The 21,569-nt window shown below is 47.2% G+C and overlaps 2 protein-coding genes across 8 annotated transcripts in view; one reads left to right on the top strand and one right to left on the bottom strand.

The window, feature by feature from the left end:
• Positions 1-26: 26 nt before the first annotated feature.
• On the top strand, positions 27-13,281 carry COG1 (component of oligomeric golgi complex 1). Of its 4 annotated transcripts, XM_022589751.3 has the most exons (15): positions 27-397; positions 3,116-3,360; positions 3,496-3,677; positions 3,823-3,993; positions 6,247-6,403; positions 7,050-7,260; positions 7,636-8,427; positions 8,963-9,109; positions 9,577-9,738; positions 10,576-10,703; positions 11,175-11,283; positions 11,731-11,840; positions 11,921-11,999; positions 12,235-12,295; positions 13,082-13,281. In XM_022589751.3, exons 1-14 carry the CDS (start codon positions 83-85, stop codon positions 12,289-12,291), a joined length of 2,865 nt encoding a protein of 954 aa, XP_022445459.1. In that variant the 5' UTR covers positions 27-82; the 3' UTR covers positions 12,292-12,295; positions 13,082-13,281. The 4 variants fall into 4 exon arrangements, 3 of the variants coding, with proteins under 3 accessions (XP_022445459.1, XP_022445457.1, XP_022445458.1); XR_016389067.1 differs by having other exon boundaries at positions 11,921-12,850; positions 12,957-13,281; XM_022589749.3 differs by lacking the exon at positions 12,235-12,295.
• VCF1 (VCP nuclear cofactor family member 1) overlaps positions 12,106-21,569 on the bottom strand; it is an 82,341-nt gene continuing 72,877 nt past the window's right edge. For 2 of the 4 annotated variants that reach the window (XM_089901701.1, XM_022589764.3), the window contains exons 3-4: positions 21,015-21,104; positions 12,106-14,535 (exon numbers count right to left, since the gene is read on the bottom strand). In XM_089901701.1, coding sequence (XP_089757827.1) covers positions 14,299-14,535; positions 21,015-21,104 — 327 coding nt within the window. In that variant the 3' untranslated portion in view covers positions 12,106-14,298. The remainder of the gene's footprint in view (positions 14,536-21,014; positions 21,105-21,569) is intronic. The other 2 variants (XM_089901702.1, XM_022589765.3) reach the window with 1 other exon arrangement.

The raw sequence follows: 21,569 nt of genomic DNA, 5'->3' as shown, positions 1-21,569 counted from the left end.
GCGCTTCCGCCCCCAACCAAGATGGCCGCCGGGCGGCGTCCCCCGGACGGAAGTAGCCTGTTGGGCGGCTGACGAGTTCATCATGGCAGCCGCGGCTGCCTCCCCAGCTCTGAAGCGGCTGGATCTTAGGGACCCCGCGGCGCTTTTCGAGAGCCATGGCGCTGAGGAGATTCGCGGGCTGGAGCGCCAGGTTCGGGCCGAGATTGAGCACAAGAAGGAGGAGCTGCGGCAGATGGTGGGCGAGCGGTACCGCGACTTGATCGAGGCGGCCGACACCATCGGCCAGATGCGCCGCTGCGCCGAGGGGCTGGTGGGCGCCGTGAAGGCCACCGACCAGTACTGCGCCCGCCTCCGCCAGGCTGGCTCAGCCGCGCCCCGGCCGCCGCGGAACCCGCAGGTCAGCCCCGGGCCCCCGCCCCCGGCCGCTCCCACCCCCGCGGGTCGGTCGGCGCCCCTGGCTGGGCCTCACCTGCCTCAGGAAGCGCTCCCGCCACCCCGTGCGCTCGGCTCCTGGGGGGACGCCCGCGGTCCTTCCCTTGCTGCTGACCCGTTCTCCACGGTCCCTCGGCCGTCTCCTCGGGAGCCTTCCCGCGCTTCCGGGCGTCGCCCCCCTCACCTCACCTGTGGGGTCGCCGGGCTTGTCTTCCCACCTGAGCTGGAGACGCCAGGGGTCTCTCGCTAGACTGTTCAACTCGTTCCCTGTATCACGTCTCCTGACATTGTCGCTGGAACAGAGTTCTCCCGTGTTGACACCTTCCCCCCAAGTCGTTCCTTCCTCCTCCCAATCTTCCTGCCAGCCCCGCCCCCACCCCACTCCCAAGAATAACTCCCACGGCCCCAAAGAGCTCTGCTACCCTCTGTGGGAGTCGTTGGAGGCTAGTAACCAGCCCATCAAGCTCTCGTCTTTTAATAGAGGAACATTTTCATTTTAAGGAACTCAGGTTTTTCTAATCAGGTGATCCGAAGTGTTCCCCCCTGCCCCCCGCCCCAGACGCTAATGGTTAGACCCAACGTGGAAAAATGCTGATCCTAAAAGTGGAGCAGCCTTTTGTGTTCCTAAAGAACGATGACTTAGGGTGGCAAAGTGAAAGGGTGTGGAGAGGGAGAAGGGTAGACACTTGTCCTTAAACCTGGGAGAAGATCCTTGCAGCGACGTGGAAGAAGAAATTGCAAAAGTACAGTTTAGGTCCAGTTTGGAGCTTTTTAATACAGTCTGGGTTTTAGAAAAATGCAGGTCATTAGGCTGGGCTCACACGATAGAACCATAGAAGATTGGAAATTCTTCGCTAACTTCTGAAATGAGAGACTTCATCCCTCCCTAAGCTAATTTGTGCTGGCTTGTTTTTGGAAACATATTTATTTTTATTCCTGTTATATCTTATTTATTCTCAGTCAAACCCACAAAAATTTGAGCGCCTTCTGTGTTCAAGGCACAAAGAATCAGAATTCTGCTCTAAAGGAGCTTACAATCTAGTTGAGAAATTAAATCCATGGAAGGTTGATGAGAAAAATGTAACCAATTTAGAATAGCAGAAGAAGACATTTTAGGATAATGGGTGATTGATTCCCAGAATAATTGTGTACATTTACCATAAAAATTCTGAAGGAAGTCACTTCAGGCTTGGGTCCTTCTCAGTTAGGAGAGGCGTTTAGGACAGATGAGATTTGGAATAGGGGGTCTGGAGTATGTAAAGACAATTAAAACCAAGTATCAATTTGATTAAAGCAGGGTTGGTCAACCTTGGTGCCGTTGACATTCTGAACTGGATCATTCCTTGTTGGAGATGCTTATCCAGGGCATCGTGGGATGTTTAGAAGCATCCCTGGCTTCTTCCCACTAGATGCCAGTAGCACTCCTGTCCCCCACTGTGGTAATCAGAAATGTCCCCAGAGATTGCCACGTGTTCCTGGGGGAGGAAATCCTCTTCCTCCCCACACATGAGAACCAATGGATTCAAGGGTCCCTAGAGGGACTTCCCTGGTGGTCCTGTCTTAAACACGGGTTAAGACTCCGTGCTCCCAATGCAGGGGGCCTGGGTTCGATCCCTGGTGAGGGAACTAGATCCCGCGTGCCGCAACTAAGATCCCGTGTGCCACAGCTAAGACCCGGCACAGCCAAATAAATATTTTTTAAAAAAGAATAGGTCCCTGGAAGAAAGCAGTGGAAGGACAGGAAACCCTTGACCACCAGGCTAAGATACTAGGCAGTAAGGAGCCTTTTAGAACTGAGCAAAGATACGATCTAAATGGCCTGTGAAGAAGGTTAACTTGACAGCAAAGGAAAAGGATACGTTGGAGGGGACAGAGAATGAACACAGAGCAAGCGAAATGTTTTTGGATTCATCGAAGTGTGAGATGATGATGACTCGCAGTAGAATCATGGAATTGGTAGCAGAAACCTAGGTCGTAGAGATGTCGACAGAACCATCAGAAGGACCTGAATTTCCTGGGATCTGGGGACAGAGTGATGGTATATGTGAAGATGTTGAGGGAGGTCAGATGGCTAAAATTTTTGGTATAGGGAGATGAATTTAGTTTTAGATATACTGATTATAGAATAGCAGCGAAAGTTCCAAGGGGAGATGTCTGGCAGCGGCAGAAAAGGCTTGACGGGGATTCAGGGCAGCGGGGGACTACAAGATGCGGTGGTGATCTGCCTGGAGCTGGCGCTTCAGGGAGGAGAATCGTGAAGGAAGAGGACAGACCGAGGTGAGTGGAACGTGAAGATCTGGTGGAAGGTTGGCGAAGAGAAGCAGCCAGCAGAGAAGCCCACGATGCATTCAGAGCAGCAGGAGAGAATGTAGGGAGGCCGAGAGCCAAGCAAGGGAAGGGGAGAGCTCACTCGAGGGACGGAGCATCGGCTCCCTGATACCCTGTCTGTGCGATGACCAGATTCGGTTTGCCCCTCCATGGGATGGAGCAAAGGTGCAACCGGTAGGAAAAGCTTGACTCCAGTAATTCTGCTACACGAACCTTGGTACCTTGCTGAGCGGCATTGAATCTGGCTTCGTGGAAGCTTTGTACCCCCCAGATACCCCCATACTTCTCCCCTAGCCGGCCCCACGCTGACCTCGCTTTTGTTTGTTCTGACTTAGCTCTGTGCCTTTCCCCGCAGCCACAGCAGCCGTCCCAGGAGAAGTTCTACAGCATGGCTGCCCAGATCAAGCTACTGCTAGAAATTCCTGAGAAGATCTGGAGCTCCATGGAGGCCTCTGAGTATCTCCACGCCACACAGCTCTACCTGCTCTGCTGCCACCTTCACAAGCTGCTCCAGCTGGATCCTTCTAGTTCCCGATACAGCCCTGTCCTCTCCCGATTCCCTATACTCAGCCAGCAGCTGGCGGCGGCCAGCCACTTCCGGTAAAAAGACCTGCTCTGGTGATGGCCATATTGCCCCCCTCCAATTTTATGGAGTGTGTCTCCTTTCCTGATGTACTGGGGTTCTTCTCCCAAGATGTAAAAAGCTCCCCATGACCTCTGTCATCCTCTCTCTAGGTCAGCCATCCTGCATGAGAGCAAGATGCTGCTTACATGCCAAGCCGTGGCCGACCAAGCCGTGGCCGAGGCCCTGTGCTCTGTGATGCTCTTAGAAGAGAGTTCTCCGCGCCAAGCCCTAGCGGACTTCCTGTTGGCCAGAAAGGCAGCTATTCAGAAACTGCTCAACCAGCAGCACCACGGTGGGTATGGCTGCTCTCCACAGTTTGGGCCATAAACCCGGGGACGGAGCAAAACAAGCTGAGGGAGGCCGAAGCTTCCACAGCGTTCTCTGTTTCTAACTTTACTGAAGGAAAATTGTTAAAAGAGGATGGCTTCTTCTCGTAGGTGCTGGTGTCAAGTCTCAGATTTGCTCATTAGTGGAGTTGCTGGCCACCACTTTGAACCAAGCTCATGCTCTTTTCTACACTTTACCGGAAGGTCTGCTGCCAGATCCATCCCTGCCATGTGGCATGCTCCTCTCTACTCTGGACAACATCACAGGCCAGCATCCTACTGGTGAGCTCTTAGCCAACCGCTTTTATTTCCTGGTTCATTCATTTACTGAGCATCTGCCATCTGCCCGCTACTGTGCTGGGCTCTGGGGATACAGCCGTGAATTGGACAGATATGGACCCACTTTCCTGGAGGTCAGAGTCTAGTGGATATGCAGATATCTGCTTCATATCAATATTGGTCATTGCTATAAAGGCAGAGTACAACTTGACTTGGTAGCATTGAATGGAGGGACCAAGGCCGGAGACTTCCTTGGGGACAGGATAGTTAAAGGGAAACCTGAAGGTTGAGTAAGAGTTAGTCAGGCAAAGAAGAGGGTTCCAGGCAAAAGGAAGAGGAGGTGCAAAGGTCCTGAGGCAAGGAGGATGTTAGTATATGAGGAACTGAAAAAAAGCAGGGGAAGCTGAGGGGAAGTGGGTGAGGGGAGGAGTCGCATGAGAAGACACGTGGCCAGTTTATCATTTGGGACCAGAGAATACAGCGCTGTGTGAACAGAGCAGTGGATAGCCTTCTAGGACCTTCCAGGCTTGGTGGTCCTCCTGTTATATGTTCCCGTGCACCCTGTACTTTTATTTGGCAGCATTTGTCCCAATTGGAATTAAATGCGTTTGGCTTTTATGTGCCGGTGGTTCCCCCTGGGGCTGGAGTGGATGCTGAGAGCTCACCGTGACCAGGTGACAGACGATGGGGGCAGCAGAGATGGAGCTGACTGGGCAACTCGGACATGTGTTTAGCAGACAGTTTGGTGAGGGATTGGCTGCAGAGGGTGTGGAAGGAAGGGGTCCAAGTTTACTAGAAAGGAGTTTTTTGTTTTGTTTCGTTATTGAAGTATAGTTGATTTAGTGTTAGTTCCTGGTGTGTAACAAAGTGATTCAGTTATATATTCTTTTTAGGGTTCTTTTCCATTATAGTTTATTACAAGATACTGAATATAGTTCCCTGTGCTATACAATAGTACCTTGTTGTTTATCTGTTTTATATATAGTAGTTTGTATCTGCTAATCCCAAACTCCTCATTTATCCCTCCCCGCCCTTTTCCCCTTTGGTAACCATAAGTTTGTTTTCTATGTCTGTGAGTCTGTTTCTGTTTTGTAAATAAGCTCGCCTGTATCATTTTTTAAGATTCCACTATATGTGCTATCATATGATATTTGTCTTTCTCTGACTTGCTTCACTCAGTGTGATAACCTTTAGGTCCATCCATGTTGCCGCAAATGGCATTAGTTCATTCTTTTTTATGGCTGAGTAACATTCCATTGCATATATGTACCACACCTTCTTTATCCATTCATCTATCCACGGACATTTAGGTTGCTTTCCTGTCTTGGCTGTGGTAAATAGTGCTGCAGTGAACATTGGGGTGCGTGCATCTTTTCAAATTAGAGTTTTCTCTTTTCTGGATATATGCCAAGGAGTGGGATTGCTGGATCATATGACAAGTCTATTTTGAGTTTTTTAAGGAACCTCCATACTGCTCTCCATGGTGGCTGCACCGATTCACATCCCCACTGACAGTGTAGGAGGTTCGACAAGGAGTTGGTTGGAAAGGGCTGCTGATGGGTTTACTTTTGAAAATGTTGCCTTGGAAACAGCTGAGACCTTGGAGTGGGAGCGTGGAGTGGAGAGGCAACCGTGGGTCCAGAAGAGAGCAGTGAGCGGTCTGGCCGGGGAGACACACACGGTGCGTCTGCAGTGGCTGTTGTTTGAGGCCTTGGGGTGGATGACATCAGTAAGGGGAGGGGATGATGGAGGACTGAGCCTCAGGAAACTCCAGAACTCAGAGGTCGGACGGAGGAGGCACGGCCAAAGGTAGAAGGGAAACGAGCAGAATGTGGTGACAGCCCGGAGGTCATCTTCAGACAGAGATGTGTATTAAACAGTCTCATTTCTGGCTTACTTTATCTTTCCACGGAAGTTCTCCCAACGGAAGAACTTTCAACGGAAGTTCTACTTTTAAAATGCCAAGCATTACATAGCCCTCATTTTCCTCCTTTCTCTTTTTTCCCCCATTCCTTTCCTCTCTGTCCTTTGCCTTGTCAACCAATAGGATGGCAGAGTTGGAGGGAAGCTGCCACACTCCCTCCCTGATGAGGGGAGGCCTGGACATACTCTGTGCTTTCTTTTTCCCCCTATTTCAGGGGTCTAGTCCGGCTCCAGAGGAAGACTGGATGATTTTTGGAAATTCCTTCCAGGTCCTTTATTAATTTGCTGTTCAAAGGATGGTCCCGATGACCTGTCCCTTGGCCCTCTCCTTAGGAAAGGGCATTGGTGTCCTGCAGGAGGGCATGAAGCTGTGCAGCTGGTTCAAACACCTGCCCGCATCCGTCGTCGAGTTCCAGCCAGCTCTCCGCACGCTTGCTCGTCCCATCAGCCAGGAGTACCTGAAAGACACACTGCAGAAGTGGATCCACATGTAAGTAGCCAGAGCTTTCCTGGCGGGGGACAGGACCCACCCAGCCTCGCCTGTGACCACAGGAAGGAGGGAGAGCCCTGACCGTATGGATGGTGCTCTGGGTCAGGCCAGCCCCACCTCAGCCGTCTCTCACTACGCTCACGGCGCTTAGCCCCCGCTGGGAGAACCAAGAGGGAATTTGTCTTTCAACATGTGACGTAGAGGATTTTAGACCCTCTTTATGTTAGAGTTCTGCCACCCCTGTGCTTTTATTGAGTGCAGTGTTGTGTGTGTTTGTGTTTTTTAATTGAGGTGTAGTTAATTTACAATATTGTGTTAGTTGCAGGCGTAAAGTGATTCGTTTATACATACACATATATATTCTTTTTCAAATTGTTTTCCATTATAGGTCATTACATGATATTGAGTATAGTTCCCTGTGCTCTACAGTAGGTTCTTGTTTACCTGTGTTATGTATAGTGGTGTGAACATGTTAATCCCAAACTCCTTGAAGTGTTTATATATTTATAAACACTCTGATACATAATAGATATTGACATAGTAGGACCCAGGTAAGAGGTTTTCAAGTGGAGTCCAGCTATTTTTCTTAATAAAGGTGTGAAAACCACGAAACTAATGAAGCCCAAGGAAAATGATTTTGTTGCAGGTGTAATGAAGACATTAAAAATGGGATCAGTAACCTGCTTATGTACGTGACGAGCATGAAAGGTCTCGCGGCGATCCGGGATGCCACATGGGAGTTACTTGCCAACGAGTCGATCCATCACAGCTGGGATGTGATCTGTCGGCGGCTTCTGGACAGGCCTCTCTTGTTCTGGGAGGATTTGATGCAGCAGCTGTTCCTGGACCGACTGCAGGTGAGGTGGGAAATCGCGTGGTCCAGCTGTTCGTTGGCCAGTCCCGGTGTGATCTTTTGATTGTCTGGGGAGATTCCCGCCACTTCCTAAGTATATTCTTTCCCTGCCGACCTACTCCAGGGCTGACTCTTCTGGGTAATGAGCCATAAAGATGAACGGATTCTGGTGCTGAAAAAGAGGCCAGGCGTCTGTCGGGTGGTTGGGAACGTGTCCACGTCCATCAGTGATGACATTGTTCTCTACCACCACCATGCCATCTTCCTGAGCGTGGTGGAGAACACTGGATGTTGGGATAGATTGCCACTTAGTGCTCCGGTTTTGCGATTTCCTGGAAAGAACTGGGATTTGAAGAACTCTTCTCTCCTTTGCTTTCAGACTCTGACAAAAGAAGGCTTTGACTCCATCTCCAGTAGTTCCAAAGAGCTCCTCATTTCAGCCTTGCGGGAACTTGAAAGTAGCACCAGCAGCTCCACTTCAAATAAGCACATCCACTTCGAGCATAACATGTCTCTCTTCCTCTGGTCCGAGAGTCCCAGCGACCTGCCTCCCGACGCTGCCTGGGTCAGCGTGTCGAACCGGGCTCAATTTCCGGGCAGTGGGCTCTCCATGAAAGCACAAGCCGTTAGCCCTTGTGTACAGAGCTTCTGTTCTGCCCTAGATTCGAAACTGAAGGTGAAACTGGAGGACCTCCTGGCTTACCTTCCCTCTGGCGACCCGTCACCCCCCAAGGACGTCTCTCCCGCGCAAGCCAGGAACTGTGCCTTTGACAGATACGCAGACGCGGGGACCGTGCAGGAGATGCTGCGGACGCACTCCATGGCCTGTGTCAGGCACATCACGGACTGCGTCCAGGCGGAGCTGCAGCGCATCCAGCAGGCTATACAAGGGCAGCAGGACGCTCTCGACGGGCTCAAGCTACACTCGGTCCTTTTCATGGCCAGACTCTGCCAGTCACTGGGAGAACTGTGTCCCCACCTGAAGCAGTGCATCTTGGGAAAGTCAGGGAGCACCGAGAAACCAGCAAGGGATTCGAGGGCTCTGAAAAAACAGGGGAAGGGGAAAACTCAGGAAATAGTTCCCATGCAGGCCAAGTGGCAGGAAGTGAAGGAGCTCCTCCTACAGCAGGGCGTGATGGGCTACAGGGTCTGGAGCTCGGCGGTTGTGAAGGTGAGTGACACGTAAACGTATTCCTTCTGTGCCCGCCAGGCAGTCCCCATTTCTGTCCCCTTTTTGTCATAGTCCAGGCTGGCCAAGCTCAATAAGGCCTTTCAATAGTAAGGGAATAACAATTCTTATTTCACACAGTTATTTTCATTTATCTCTGCCAGATAGCTCAAATGTAAAAACTTTTCTATTCGTTTTAGCCTACATTTTATAGACAGAAACCCTGGATTTTTTTCCTTCCATCTGATGAGAATGACAGACTTTCTCCCTGGACAAGGGTCTCTGTTTTCTGCTCTTCAACCTAAATGTCATCGTCTCCGCTGGTGTCTTAAGAGGTGGCCCCTGACATCTGCAGGGTAGTTGGCAACGAAATCCCCGTTGCTGGCATCAGCAGTTAGAAGAAAAGTGAGGTGTGCCACTCGCCATCCCACACACAGCGCAAGCAGCAGAAGCTCGTCCCAAGATGACTCGAGTAGTTTGAAACAAACTCCACAAAGGATCTGAGTGGCCCATATGGATATTTGCTTTCTATTACCAGGTTTTGGCTCATGGATTCACCCAGTCATTACTTTTAGATGATGCTGGCTCAGTCCTGGCCACGGCCACCAGTTGGGATGAACTAGAAATCCAGGAGGAAGCAGAGTCTGGCAGCAGCGTCACGTCCAAGATCCGACTGCCTGTCCAGGTATGTAAGGGCCGCCACGAGGGGCCCGCCACTGGGAAGGGGAAAACCTGCTCTGTGGAAAGGACCGAGACTTGAGAAATAATCATTCAGCATACAGCTTCTGAGGAAGGGCTGCAAGTAAGACGTGTAACTTTCTACTCTGGGAGCAAAGAGGGCGTAGGGCCAAGTAAATAGGAGACTGTTCGAGGAGTCAGTTCATGAGTCTTGCCTTTTGCAGCACAGACTCTGTGCTAATTAGAGAACCACTCACCCTAAAGTAGAAACAGCAATGGAAAACACGGTGCCAGGCCACCAAGGGAATGACAGCAGCCGTCACTTGTATCTGTTCACTGGTCTGCTCGGAGAGGGGCCGACCGCAGGGCTCAAGGTCCTGGCGTATAAGCCTGGGTAGGGTAAATGAATCCACTCGTAGCCCGTCTCGCTGCAGTGGGGCAAGTTGGCAACTGGACATTCCTTTGTTCTTTTAGCCGTCCTGGTATGTACAGTCCTTCCTGTTGAGCTTATGCCAGGAAATTAATCGGGTTGGAGGCCATGCCTTGCCCAAGGTGACACTGCAGGAGATGCTGAAAAGCTGTCTGGTTGAAGTAGTAGCTGCCTATGAGAAACTCTCAGAAGAAAAACAGGTGAAGGTAGGTGTGTGAATTTTTTCCCATTAAAAACAAAAACTGTAGCTTTTTCTTGGGTTTGGGCGCTTCACACCCAGGATTCCAGGTGATAAGGACCACTTGCCCCGGGCTATCTAATCGGTAGTGGCTTCCAGCTCCTCGACTTCAATCACACCCATTCCCAAGGGTCAAGCTGGTCATCACTGAAAAGGCAGTTCCGTACCAGTGGCGAGGACGAAAGCCTCAAAGTTTTTTAAAAAGACCTGCTTTCCAAGCCCAGCACTGCCACGTGGTCACTGCAGGCTTTGGGCAGATCATTAACCTGTTTCCTCAGGATGCAGCGGGGTCACGTGCGCTGCTTGGGGGGTGGGGGGTAGTGTGAAGGCTCGGGAACAGTAGCAAAGCCCAGCACACCCGCGGTGGGAGCTCCTGTCGCCCAGCCCTCCTCCCTTACTGCTCTGCAGCCCTCTGCCTTTGGCGCGTACTCCCATTGCATTACTGACATTTTTAAGACAGGACCAACTCCTGACTTGCGAAGGAGTTCATATTAAGTCTTCTCTCCTGAGTTTCCTCAAAAGGCCTCTCCTTCATGCCAGGAGCTTTTTTCTTTTAAAATGACTGTCCACAGCACCTGAGACCTTTTTTTAAGGGCCGGGTCTCTTCCCGGCCATTAGGTTTTTAGTTTTAAGACCAGGTATCTAACATAACTTATTTTTGTTATTGTTATGAGATTAAACTGGCCTTCTGAGTATAAAAAGCTTCTGAAACAACCAGCTGAAACGCAGCCAAACCCTGAAGCTGTTTATTCTCAGATAACAAGTCATCTCCCTTAAAGGGTGGGGACGGGAAATTCATTTGCAGAAAGAAGGTGCATTTCCAATGACCCAGAATCGGGCACTGCAGCTGCTTTACGATCTGCGTTATCTCAACATCGTTCTGACGACCAAGGGTGAAGAGTTGAAGAGTGGCCGCAGCAAACAGGATCCCAGGTAGGTATGCTCACCCTCCCGTGCATCTCTCCCAAACCTGCACAGCCCTTTTCTGGGAAGCCACTGGAGTTAGCCTCACGTTGCCCATTAGTTGTGTTTGTTTTCAACAGTAAGGGCTCATGTTACCAGCAAGAGAAAGAACGACCACCTGCTGGATAGATTCCACAGTCAAGTGTAGTACGGGGAATCTCATGCCTCTCTTCTGAGTCAGCCTACCAACTGTTGAGTGTAATTTGAACCTCCGGTACCCTCCCCAGAAACAACCTGGGGAAGTTGTGGACTGGACTTAGACATCCCATCTGGTGAAAACTCCTGAGGATCATTTAAGCTCAATGATCAGTGACAAGTGGGGCTAAGCCAGCAGTTAAGGAGAACAGACCCAGTTCCAGGGCCTGTCTAGCATTACAACACCCAAAGATTGGTTTCTGTCCTACAAAACGTGGAGAATGACCCACTCGATCCTTTTTTCAGAGTTGAGAAAGTGGCTGACTACCTTGAAGCGCTCATTGACCCGTTTGACCTGGACGTTTTCACACCACACCTCCACGGCAACCTCAACCGCCTGGTGCAGCGGACTTCTGTAAGCCGGGGAGAACACGCTCACCGTGAACGTGAACGCAGCGCCACGGGCTCAGATTACAGCACAGACCTGCCCAACACACAGTGCTCCAGGACACAGTGGGGAGAGGGGCTAAGACACAGAGCTGAGTTGTTACAGGGGCCGAAAAGAGGATTAGATGAAACCTCAGGGCTGAGGCAACCCCGGGATGACCCCTTTAGTTGTGAATAAGGACTATTCAGGTTTTATCCAGGCCTCAGAGAGAGGAATACAAAGAGCCATTGGACTGGGAGATTCTGACCTGTGGGCAGTGATGAAAGTAATCTTGGAGCATGAACACACTCAAAAGAGCATTTCCCCAGAAGGATGGTTAGAAACAAAGTAGTGACTGATTACTGACAGAATTGCCTTTTAAGCGGACAGTACCAACACCCAGCCTGTTACTGTGCCCCGTCTCTCGTCTGGCAGGTTCTCTTTGGATTGGTGACGGCTACAGAGAATCACTTCACGCCCAGAAGCAGTACGTTCAGCTCCCAGGAAGCCCATAACGTACTGCCACTAGCATCAAGTCAGATCAGGTAATGATTCTGAGTGGTTCCTGCTGGGGCCCCAAAGCTTCCTGGTCCTTCTACTGAAATGCCCTCATCTTGTCTTGGAGGTTTGGACTTCTTCCACTGAGCATGACGAGCCCTCGAAAGGCCAAATCAGCCTGCAGAAGCATCGAAACCAGAGCCCAGGTTAGTGCGCAGACGAGAGGTTCACCCCCATCGATCCTGCCCCGTCTCCCACCAAACCACCCGTCAGCTCCCCTTTCGATAACCAATAAAGAACCAGATGACAGGATGCACTAGTGCTGCTTTTAATGGCGGCGCAATACAGAAGTACACGGTGTTACTCGCTTGAGCTAATAAGAGGTTTTAAGAGATGCCCACTGACACTATCAAGTAGCCTCATGATAGAAATGTATCTCAGGCTGCCAAGGCTGTAGCAGATACGCAGGACGGGATGGAGAACACTGCTTGTGTTTAATAGGGTAAGAGAGTTAACTGCTAACCCTGCACTACGACTGTACTTATTTGGAAAAACAATTGCTTTGTTCCAGTGATGGTTTCACCTCTCATTTCTTTTAGTCGGGTGGGAAATACAAGGAAATGTGCTTTCTCAAGTTTACATGTTCTTGTTAACACACGTTTTGTTTCAGTAGGCTGCCATCCGTTAAGCCTGCGGGAGTCCTCCTGGGTATTTCTGAAGTGTGTTGTGTACGCATGTGTCTGAGAGCTCCAACAGCTTGCCTCCTTCCAGCATTTAATCCTTGTTTGCTTTCTGATTAGACAAAATATTCGCCAGGTATCCTTTCCATATTCCCTGCCATCAAACCCAGTAAGATCCAAAATCCTCCGTCAAACATCTGGTTTTAAAACTTGGGAGATGGTAGTGAAAAAAAAAAAAAAAAAAAGTTTTTGCACAAGCCTCCCACTCTGTAAGCCCAGGCCTGTGCTGTACCTTTCCCTCACAACCCTCCGTTTCTGCTTCAAGTAACTGACCTTTCAGCTCTACCCGCACGTGAGGAACAAACCATGGAGAGAAGGTACACGTTTACCCTCTTCCTACAGTCCTCAGCTTCAGATTTTACTTCCGTCACGTACTAAAATCTCGTTCTGCCCGTGTCCTTTCCCAATCTGGTCTAAGAGCAGAGTGCCCTTCTAGAGCTGTCCGTGCTTCTCAGATCTGCTGTGTGTGCCGTGTGGACCCCAAGCGGAGTGGAGGGCGAGCAGGCCGGGGGTCCAGTAGACGCTAAGGCACTTTCCTCTACGTACAGCGGCAGGCTGCTGTCCCCCCGGCACTCTCCCGAGCAGATGACCCGACGCACGCCGGCTCCTTGTTCAGACAGCTTGTCACCGAGGAGGAAGACTCGTCTGCGCCCTCACTGTTCAAACTAGGGTGGCTCTCTAGTATGACCAAGTGACACGGGACAATCCGTCTCTCTAAATAAATACTCCTGCATTATTTCTTCTAGAAGTGCCTCTGCTCATTCGTTTCTAAGCCACACCAGTCTTTCCAGTTGCCGTGGTGGAATGGGGCCCCCTGGTTCCCGTTGGGGGTTACTTTAAGCATAAAGTGAATCCTTGTCCAATAGTTGCACAACACTTGTGACTTCAGACACCAGTTCAGAGAGCTTACACTGTGTCAGCCTTCACCAGCGCCTTAATTCTCGACACTACAAGGCGGAATTATCAGAGAGCACACACAGGCTGCTGCTGGACAAGTCTGTGAATAAGACAAAGTCATTTACGTATTCCTTGACTGTCCGAACTGAGCAGTGTTTTCTAAGTCTGAGATGTAGGCTCTGGAGGAATAACGGTAACAAGTTTATCTGGGGATCCAAGGGTCTGAGAGACCTTCTCTCTGGAAATACAAATATATAACTAACAGAGAGAGGACGGTTATCAGGGCGGGTGCTGACTTTATCATACAGTCTGACTGCAATCTGGTGGTTCTCCTGTCACAGAGGACAGAGTACTTTCAACAGGACACCTACATACTAAGAGGTAGTATGGCAATTTCAGTGCAAGACTGAATCAAGCTTTCTATGTTTTGGAAAAAAACTTAGGTTTTTTCATGGAAAGTAGATACTCTTTACTAGTTTATTGAATTTAAAAAATTGAAGATCCCGCAAAATGAAAAGGCCTTTTTACAGAAAGTAGAATTTCTAAGTGACAGATCTGGAAACCAGTCTGACTTGGACAAACTATGGATTCAACACGCAGATGAGATTTCCTCCTACCGTTGACTTGCCCTGGATTTCATACCCACCCTCAAAAGAATCCTATAAAAAACTGCTTCAAAGCCCCTTTGAAATCGCAATAGTGCAGCAAAACCACAAGTAAACAACGGCCTGTTAACCTGTTATTTCAAATATAGACTGAAAAGCCAACAGGCATCTTTTTGTGCAATTTTTTTTAAAACATCGTTAAGTTGAAATATCAAATCTGCGCAGCGCGGTCCCTTCACAGAAGGCAAGAAAGTGCCGGCACATCATGTGGGAGGCCGTCCTCGGTGCTGCAGGCTGTGAAAGTGGGCCTCCTTCAGGGTCTGGTTGATGTGGAAGTACGGGCTTTGGCACAGCGCGGACGGCACGGGCGCGGGCTGCGGGCCGTGGGGGCTGGACCGGGCGGTGGGGTGGCTTGAGCCGCTCTCTGGCGCGCTGGCCCGGTCCGGGCTGTTGATGCTGCTGCTGCTGCCGCTGCTCCCGCCACTGTCACTGCTTGAAGACTGGAACGGGGGAAAAAGACACGGCATCACAGTTAGGCTGTTCAGGGTCTTAGGAGCTTAACGGGGGTTAACTTCAAATACCCTCTTTAGGACTGTTTTCCTACTCAGTTTGAGGAGGACCAGCATGAAAACACACACTGGGCTTTAGAGTTTACAAAGCATTTTCACTAAGATACTTCATTCTGTCCTCACACCTGCCCGCGAAGTCAAGTGGGGTGATGACCCAACACACCCCACCCCCCCAGGAAGAGGCGGGGTCCGGACTCCAGCGTGGGCCCTCCGACCGCAAATCCCTTCCACTACATCTTAATTCCTTTACGCATCTTCCCTGCGTGCTTTTACCACGCGTTCCTATCATTTCCAATAATCACAGAAGGGAGTTCTCAGCCTCCAAGGGGAAGCATCAGTCATTGGTACAGGGTATGAAACAGGTGCCCTCGTAACAAGTAAGGTGGCTTCCGGGCACAAGTGAAAATTTTGACAACTTTGTGGTTATCATCTCATGGGCACAAAACCGTACCCTCTGAAGGCAGAACACATAGCCTGAAAGACTTTTTTTTAATTGAAGTATAGTTGCCGTACAATATAAGTTACAGGCGTGCAATATACTGAGTCACAACTTCTAAAGGTTATATACCTCATTTATAGTTATTATAAAATATTGGCTATACTCCCTGTGTTGTAGCTTATTTTATACCTAGTAGTTTGTACTATCCTGAAAGACTTGAATATACTTCTTGTAGAGTTATATTAGCATTTTTGCAGTTCGCTATGTGTACGCATGTGCACACGTGCACACACGTGCCTAATTTTCTGTTTAATACCCCTAATGTTACTTGGTGTCTTAGTCATCTTGAAGAGGCTACTCAGAGTGCCCTGGTAAGAGTCACTCTCAGAAATCTCCTTCCTTCCGATGCGAGGATCTTCAAAGGGAAGGCAATGTAAGGATGGATCCTTTTCCGAATTACAGTCTTTGGCTATGTCTAATAAGTGGCAGCCCCAAAAGCTTGATTAACAGCGCACCTCTCTATTTACAACTCAACACAATGTTGTGCTGGAAGGAACCAATGCGTGAGACACTTAGAATTCTAGAGGTTAACGAGCTGGTGTATAACTTTTTACAATTTTACCCTTTGATACTTCTAAATTTATATTCGTTTATACAAAAACACTGGTTTTGAAATGCCTGCTTACGACCGTGTGAAATCTACATGTAAGGGAAAAGACTGCCAAGAAGCAGGTCATAGTAGTTAGGTCAAAACGGAGGGGTTAGAGTTAGTGATTTTTTTCTACCCTTTACTGCAACTTTTTGCAATGTGGTTATTATCTATTTTCATTATAAAAGTAAATGTATAAGTAAAATGTTGTTTCTACATACATACTTTAAAAATGATTCTTAAAATACTAGTTCTATCCATTTTTTTGATCAAAAGTTATACCTAACAATATGTACATAAACAATACGTACATAAATAAACTTATCTAAAATGGCAAAGAAAGCAATGTTCACGAAAGGCATCCAGTCTTAACACTTAAACCAAGAATTATCATGGTCCATAGGTCATCTGGAGGCACTTACACTTAACAGGTCACTTAGCCCACTGCCCCCAGGGAGTAGGAGACAACCTATCTATCTTCTTAAAAAAAAAACTGATGAAAGCATTATAATGGGCTGAATAAGGTCAGATGGCAGGGTTAACAGCAGCAGCAATTACATTTACTTAAAGACTTAAGTGAAAGCCAATTCAAAAACAAAAGCTGTGTTCCATAAAAGCCTCCCCTAACCTAGCACAGAATCAGCTAGAACTGCCGCTGGCACGGCCGGCAAGGCCGCTACTCGGTGACAAGCAGGTCACCACACTGGGTAGGAGGCCCACAGCACAGAGCACTCTGTCTCCTCTCAGTCTGTTTTCTTTCCTGTTTCTCGTTACATGTACTGTCTGAAAATTAAGGCAAGAACTAGAATCAGTTTCTAGTAAGTCAAGTTTCCGTCTCAAATTATATTTACTTCACACTGTAACAGCAAAGGTGACACTATTCTGAGAAAAGATAAAAATTCTTTAAAATAAACAGGTTAAAAAAGATTGCTGTACAATAACTGTTAAAAAGGAGAGAGAGGGAGACAAATACACCTGCAATTTCTAGTCCATTTTAAGTATCTTGTAACTCAGATTTTTAAAGACACGTATAAAACTGTTTAGTGTGGCCCTGTTTATAATAGCTAAAAATGGGAAACAACCTAAATGTCTAAAAATAGGGAAACTGCGACTTCCCTAGTGGCGCAGTGGTTAAGAATCCGCCTGCCAATGCAGGGGACACGGGTTCGAGCCCTGGTGTGGGAAGATCTCACATGCCGCAGAGCAGCGGAGCCCATGCGCCACAACCACTGAGCCTGCGCTCTAGAGCCCGCGAGCCACAACTACTGAGCCCGCGTGCTGCAACTACTGAGGCCTGCGTGCCTAGAGCCCATGCTCCGCAACAAGAGAAACCACCGCAGTGAGAAGCCCGCGCACCGCAACGAAGAGTAGCCCCCGCTCGCAGCAACTAGAGAAAGCCCGCGCGCAGCAACAAAGACCCAACGCAGCCAAAAGTAAAATAAAATAAATAAATAAATGTATTTTAAAAAATAATAAAATAAAAATAGGGAAACTGGTTAAACTATGGTATATGTATACAAAGTGTAATACAGGAATTATAATCCGTAACGATGAAATTCTATTCTGCTGGTAACAGTGAGGATAAGAGATGTACATACACCAAGGTAGAAAGAGATCTTTAACATCTTTTTTATAGGTTACAAAACAACGTAGGTCCACTGGTTTTTAAAGTGTTTTCTTTAATGTATACATATATGCACACCAAAAATATTCTGGAAGGATATACATGCCAAAATATTTAGAATTTGGACCTCCTACTTTTAAAAAAAACTTTATTTTCTATAGCTTCTACAAAAAATACTTCTTTTGAGGGCAAAATACAGTCGTGAGTAAGAGAACTAAGGAGGGCTACTACAAAAGAGAGTAAGGTCTCCAGTCACTCGTAGCTTCAAGACTGAGACTTAAAGAAAACACTGACACTGTCAGTAAGATTTTAGGAAGGCTGTTTGCCTCCCGTGACAGCTTAAGAACCCCTAAACTGCTTCAGCTGACTGTGGCAGACAGCAGGCCGATGATGCTCTTAGACTAAGAAGAGAGAACCTATACAGAACCTGGGAATCTGGGTGAACGCACTTTACACGTTATTTTAATACATAAAGCATTACACCCTACTGTCATTAAAGGTAAGAACAATACATCTCTTTCAAAGGTGCACTGCTTCCTATTTTCACCCCACTCAGATGGGTCTTGGCATTATCGAGGGGCTTTAGGGAATATCTCACCATCTACGGATGGCCAAGCAGCAACCAGCAGAGTAAAAGCAAGCAGTGCAACGTGCTAAGGGTGGCTGTTCTGTGAAACTTCTCTTGTGATGCACAAGTATATTTGGTACGTACTGGGTCACAAAATATGGCGTTTCTGTGGGACCGGGTCAAAAAGTCTGAAAGTTACTGAAATGGGTCTTAACGCTGTCAGCCATCAAAGTGGTCTAACTTTGTAGGATAAAGGAAAGACCATTATTTCCTTTTAACCCTAAAAGCATAAAACCAAATTTTAAGTCTCTATCAGAGCCTTAAGATGTATGAAGAAGTAAATCGTTTTGTCTTATAAAACCAAAAAACTCGAGACGGAAAAAATTGTATTTCCCCTGCTTAGTGGAGCCTCTCTGTATCAGATTGTTTGGGGGGCAGAGATGAAGAGAAGGGAGAAGTATTAGAAAGAGCTTTCAGGAGTCTTGAGAGAAGGTAGAGCAGATAAAGGCAGAAGAACACGCACTGTCTTTAGCAGAAAGAATATACATAAATCATGGAGCAGAGGGCAGACAAGTTGAAGTTCATCTTCTTAGTCCCAAGGGCTCAAATCATACAGAGCTCCTGACCCCTCAGCTAGGCCTGCCCTGAATTTTATCTTCCCAGGGTGTGAAGTCAGTTTAAGAGAGAGCCCATTTATACCCATGGTAGAAACAAAATAGCTCTAAAGACACTTTCTACTAATAACCTTTAGAAAGTCCCCCAGGTGGGATTGTTACCGAGTCTCTGCTTCATAAAAAGAGAGCCAGAGTATATGTGTACACTTATTACCTAGAGCTGGATGCTTTCTGTTAGTTAGAAAAGCAGATCAACAGCGTATTTTATTTTCTTTCAAGCCCCACCTTCCCCTCACATCCATCTCCCCATCCAGTGGTGCTTTTAAATTTACGTGAGCCTCAAACGAAAAAAGAAATCTTGCTCGTTGTATTACACAGTCCATCCCTGGAGTCAGAATGAAGTTCACCCTAAGGCCACCGCAGAATCTGAATTAAGTGCAAGGGATGATCCTAGCCAAGTCTATCAGAGCTTCTAATGTAAAACTCTGTGCTTCCAAAGTGCCCAGTGATGTAAGAGAGCTCCAGGTCTGCTAATACCAGCGAGACCATAAGACTCCAAATGCAGTCAGTGGGCTAATTAAAACCACTTTCTAAATGTGCAAGGGAAGAAAATACAGGTGGTCGCTTTTCTGTGTCAGTGAGTAAATGGCATATCCTTACAAGATAAAATTGGACCACATCGCGTTTGAAGTTTCTGCCTAAAAACATGTATGTATTCTCACTACTAAACAGACAACGTTCAGGTTCAATATGAAACTGCTTGGGGTGGCTTTTCTTGCTGTGAGTTGATGCAAAATATTACAAATATTTCAAGGACTTGAACTGTGAGCAAAGTTTCTAAAAGACGGACACTACAAATTGGGTTAACTTTTGAAAGGACTGTTCCTGCATTTGAATGGACCTTTTGGGAAGTTAATTTCAGAGTTAATTTGCTACAGGGTTTTAAACACACAACCTTAACACCTTACCCCAGAATCTGCCAAAACAGTTTTGTCTGTTAAGCTGGTCCTACTACTAGGACAGATTAATGATGAGAATGAACAAAAACAAAGAGTGTTAAAATACCTTCTTTAAAAATTATGCAAAATATCCCCAGGGTCATCTAAATTCAGTGCTTTAAAAAAAAAAAATCACCTAACATACTGCCAATTCTTATCAGTTAAAACAAATGGATTTATAGAATCCTAATTTTAATGATACATGGCTTCCCCTGGTTCTGTAATATTTTTATCTGTCATGCCTCTACACGCCAACTAAGAATACCCTTGGGATTTTAGAGTTATGCCATCAAAGATTTTCCCTTCTAGTAGAAACAAGAAAAAAGACAGAGGCTGTTCCAATTAAGCCACCTCTGTTTTACTTCCACATCTTCTCGCTCTCTACTTGCTGTTACTTCGTAGTGATCTAAAAAATCAAAACTGTCTTGGTAAGTTAAAGGTATTTTTAAAAAGTTGGGGTCTTTGTATTTGAAAAAGGTACTGCTTTTGTTCACTCAGGTAGCAGTACTTCTTATACCTGCATACCAGAAGCCAGATTTACTGGAAGTGTCTAATGTAATTTGTAGATATTCAAGCTCAAAATAAAGAGCATTATTCCTACAAGTGAAGCTACAATTCAAACCAAAACGGCCAGCCTAAGAAAATGGATTTAAATAAGTTAAATCTAGCTAGTTTTTACCCATCCAATAACTGTCTGAGGTCAGGGAATGGAGCTACCTTTGTAAAGGACCCAACAGGAAGATGCAGAGTGACAAATCACTTCACTCCTTGCTCACCAGAGAGAAAAACGAACCTGCCTTAGACATTAACTACCAGGAATCATCTAGAATGCCTTTCAAAAAACTTTTTTATTCCTATACCTGTAAATTATATCTCAATTTAAAAACCACTATCCTAAGGCTCACAAGGCATTAAACCTAAGTCACTGGAGTTAAAATTCAAGATCGTCAATGCAAACACAGATTCGAGTTATGAAAAAAACCACTATACCCCAATTTCCTTACTTTTTGTAGCTAGAAATCTAAAACTGCTTTCCAGCTAATACCACGTCATAGCATTTACTCAGAAAAATATTTTCCAGCTAAAAGATAGAGGGAGGAAAATTATTCTTCTCTGTTCCTATGATTCAAGAGAAGTCTAGAACCTAGTGGCCCTGGGTATATGTAGCAAAGTCCCTCAGAGCTTCCGATCTGTCTTCTGGGAGGCGGCCACACACCGTGGGCAGGAGCCCGTAGCTCACACTCAGACTCTGGGGCTCCCCAGTCTGCCTCTCACCAGCTATGTATCTTCGGGCAAGGGACTTTATTGTTCTGTGCCCCAATTTTTCCATCTGAAAAGTAGAGATCATAATAACCACCAAACTGACAGGAAGAAAATGTACAAGTAGATTCAAAGTTTCTCTTTACATAACTCATCTGGCAAGTCGGTTCACATTCTTCAGTTCACATTCTTCAGCTTCCTAGAATCTAGGAAAAAGAGGCCCATACTATCTCCATTTTACAGATAAACATGACTTACTTGTGGCACAGTTGGAAACAATTCAAACACCTCGTGTCTTATTTCCCAGTACTTGCCAATGTTATCACATTTAGGAGGAAAAGGTGAGTTCTGGAAATTAATTATAAATAACAGTTTTAAATCTCTCTTACAATGAAAATAAACTCCCAAATGAAAGTTCTTTATGTTACAAGAAAAAAATTCTAAACTTAAGTATCTCAAGAAAGACATAGGAGGGGCTTCCCTGGTGGCGCAGTGGTTAAGAATCCGCCTGCCAATGCAGGGGACATGGGTTTGAGCCCTGGTCCGGGAAGATCCCACATGCCGTGGAGCAACTAAGCCCGTGCGCCACAACTATTGAGCCTGCACTCTACAGCCCGCGAGCCACAACTACCGAGCCTGCGTGCTGCAACTACTGAGGCCCACGCGCCTAGATCCCGTGCTCCGCAACAAGACAAGCCTCTGCAATGAGAAGCCTGCACACCACGACGAAGAGTGGCCCTCGCTCACGACAACTAGAGAAAGCCCACGCGCAGCAAGGAAGACCCAACACAGCCAAAAATAAATAAAATAAAT

The sequence above is a fragment of the Delphinapterus leucas genome, chromosome 19, assembly GCF_059928025.1.
Source record: "Delphinapterus leucas isolate spDelLeu-1000000601 "Yukka" chromosome 19, BTC_Dleu_Yukka2, whole genome shotgun sequence".
Classification (NCBI taxonomy): Eukaryota; Metazoa; Chordata; class Mammalia; order Artiodactyla; family Monodontidae; genus Delphinapterus; species Delphinapterus leucas.
The sequence above is the reverse complement of the archived record's forward strand: the minus strand, read 5'-3'. Positions and strand labels throughout refer to the sequence as shown.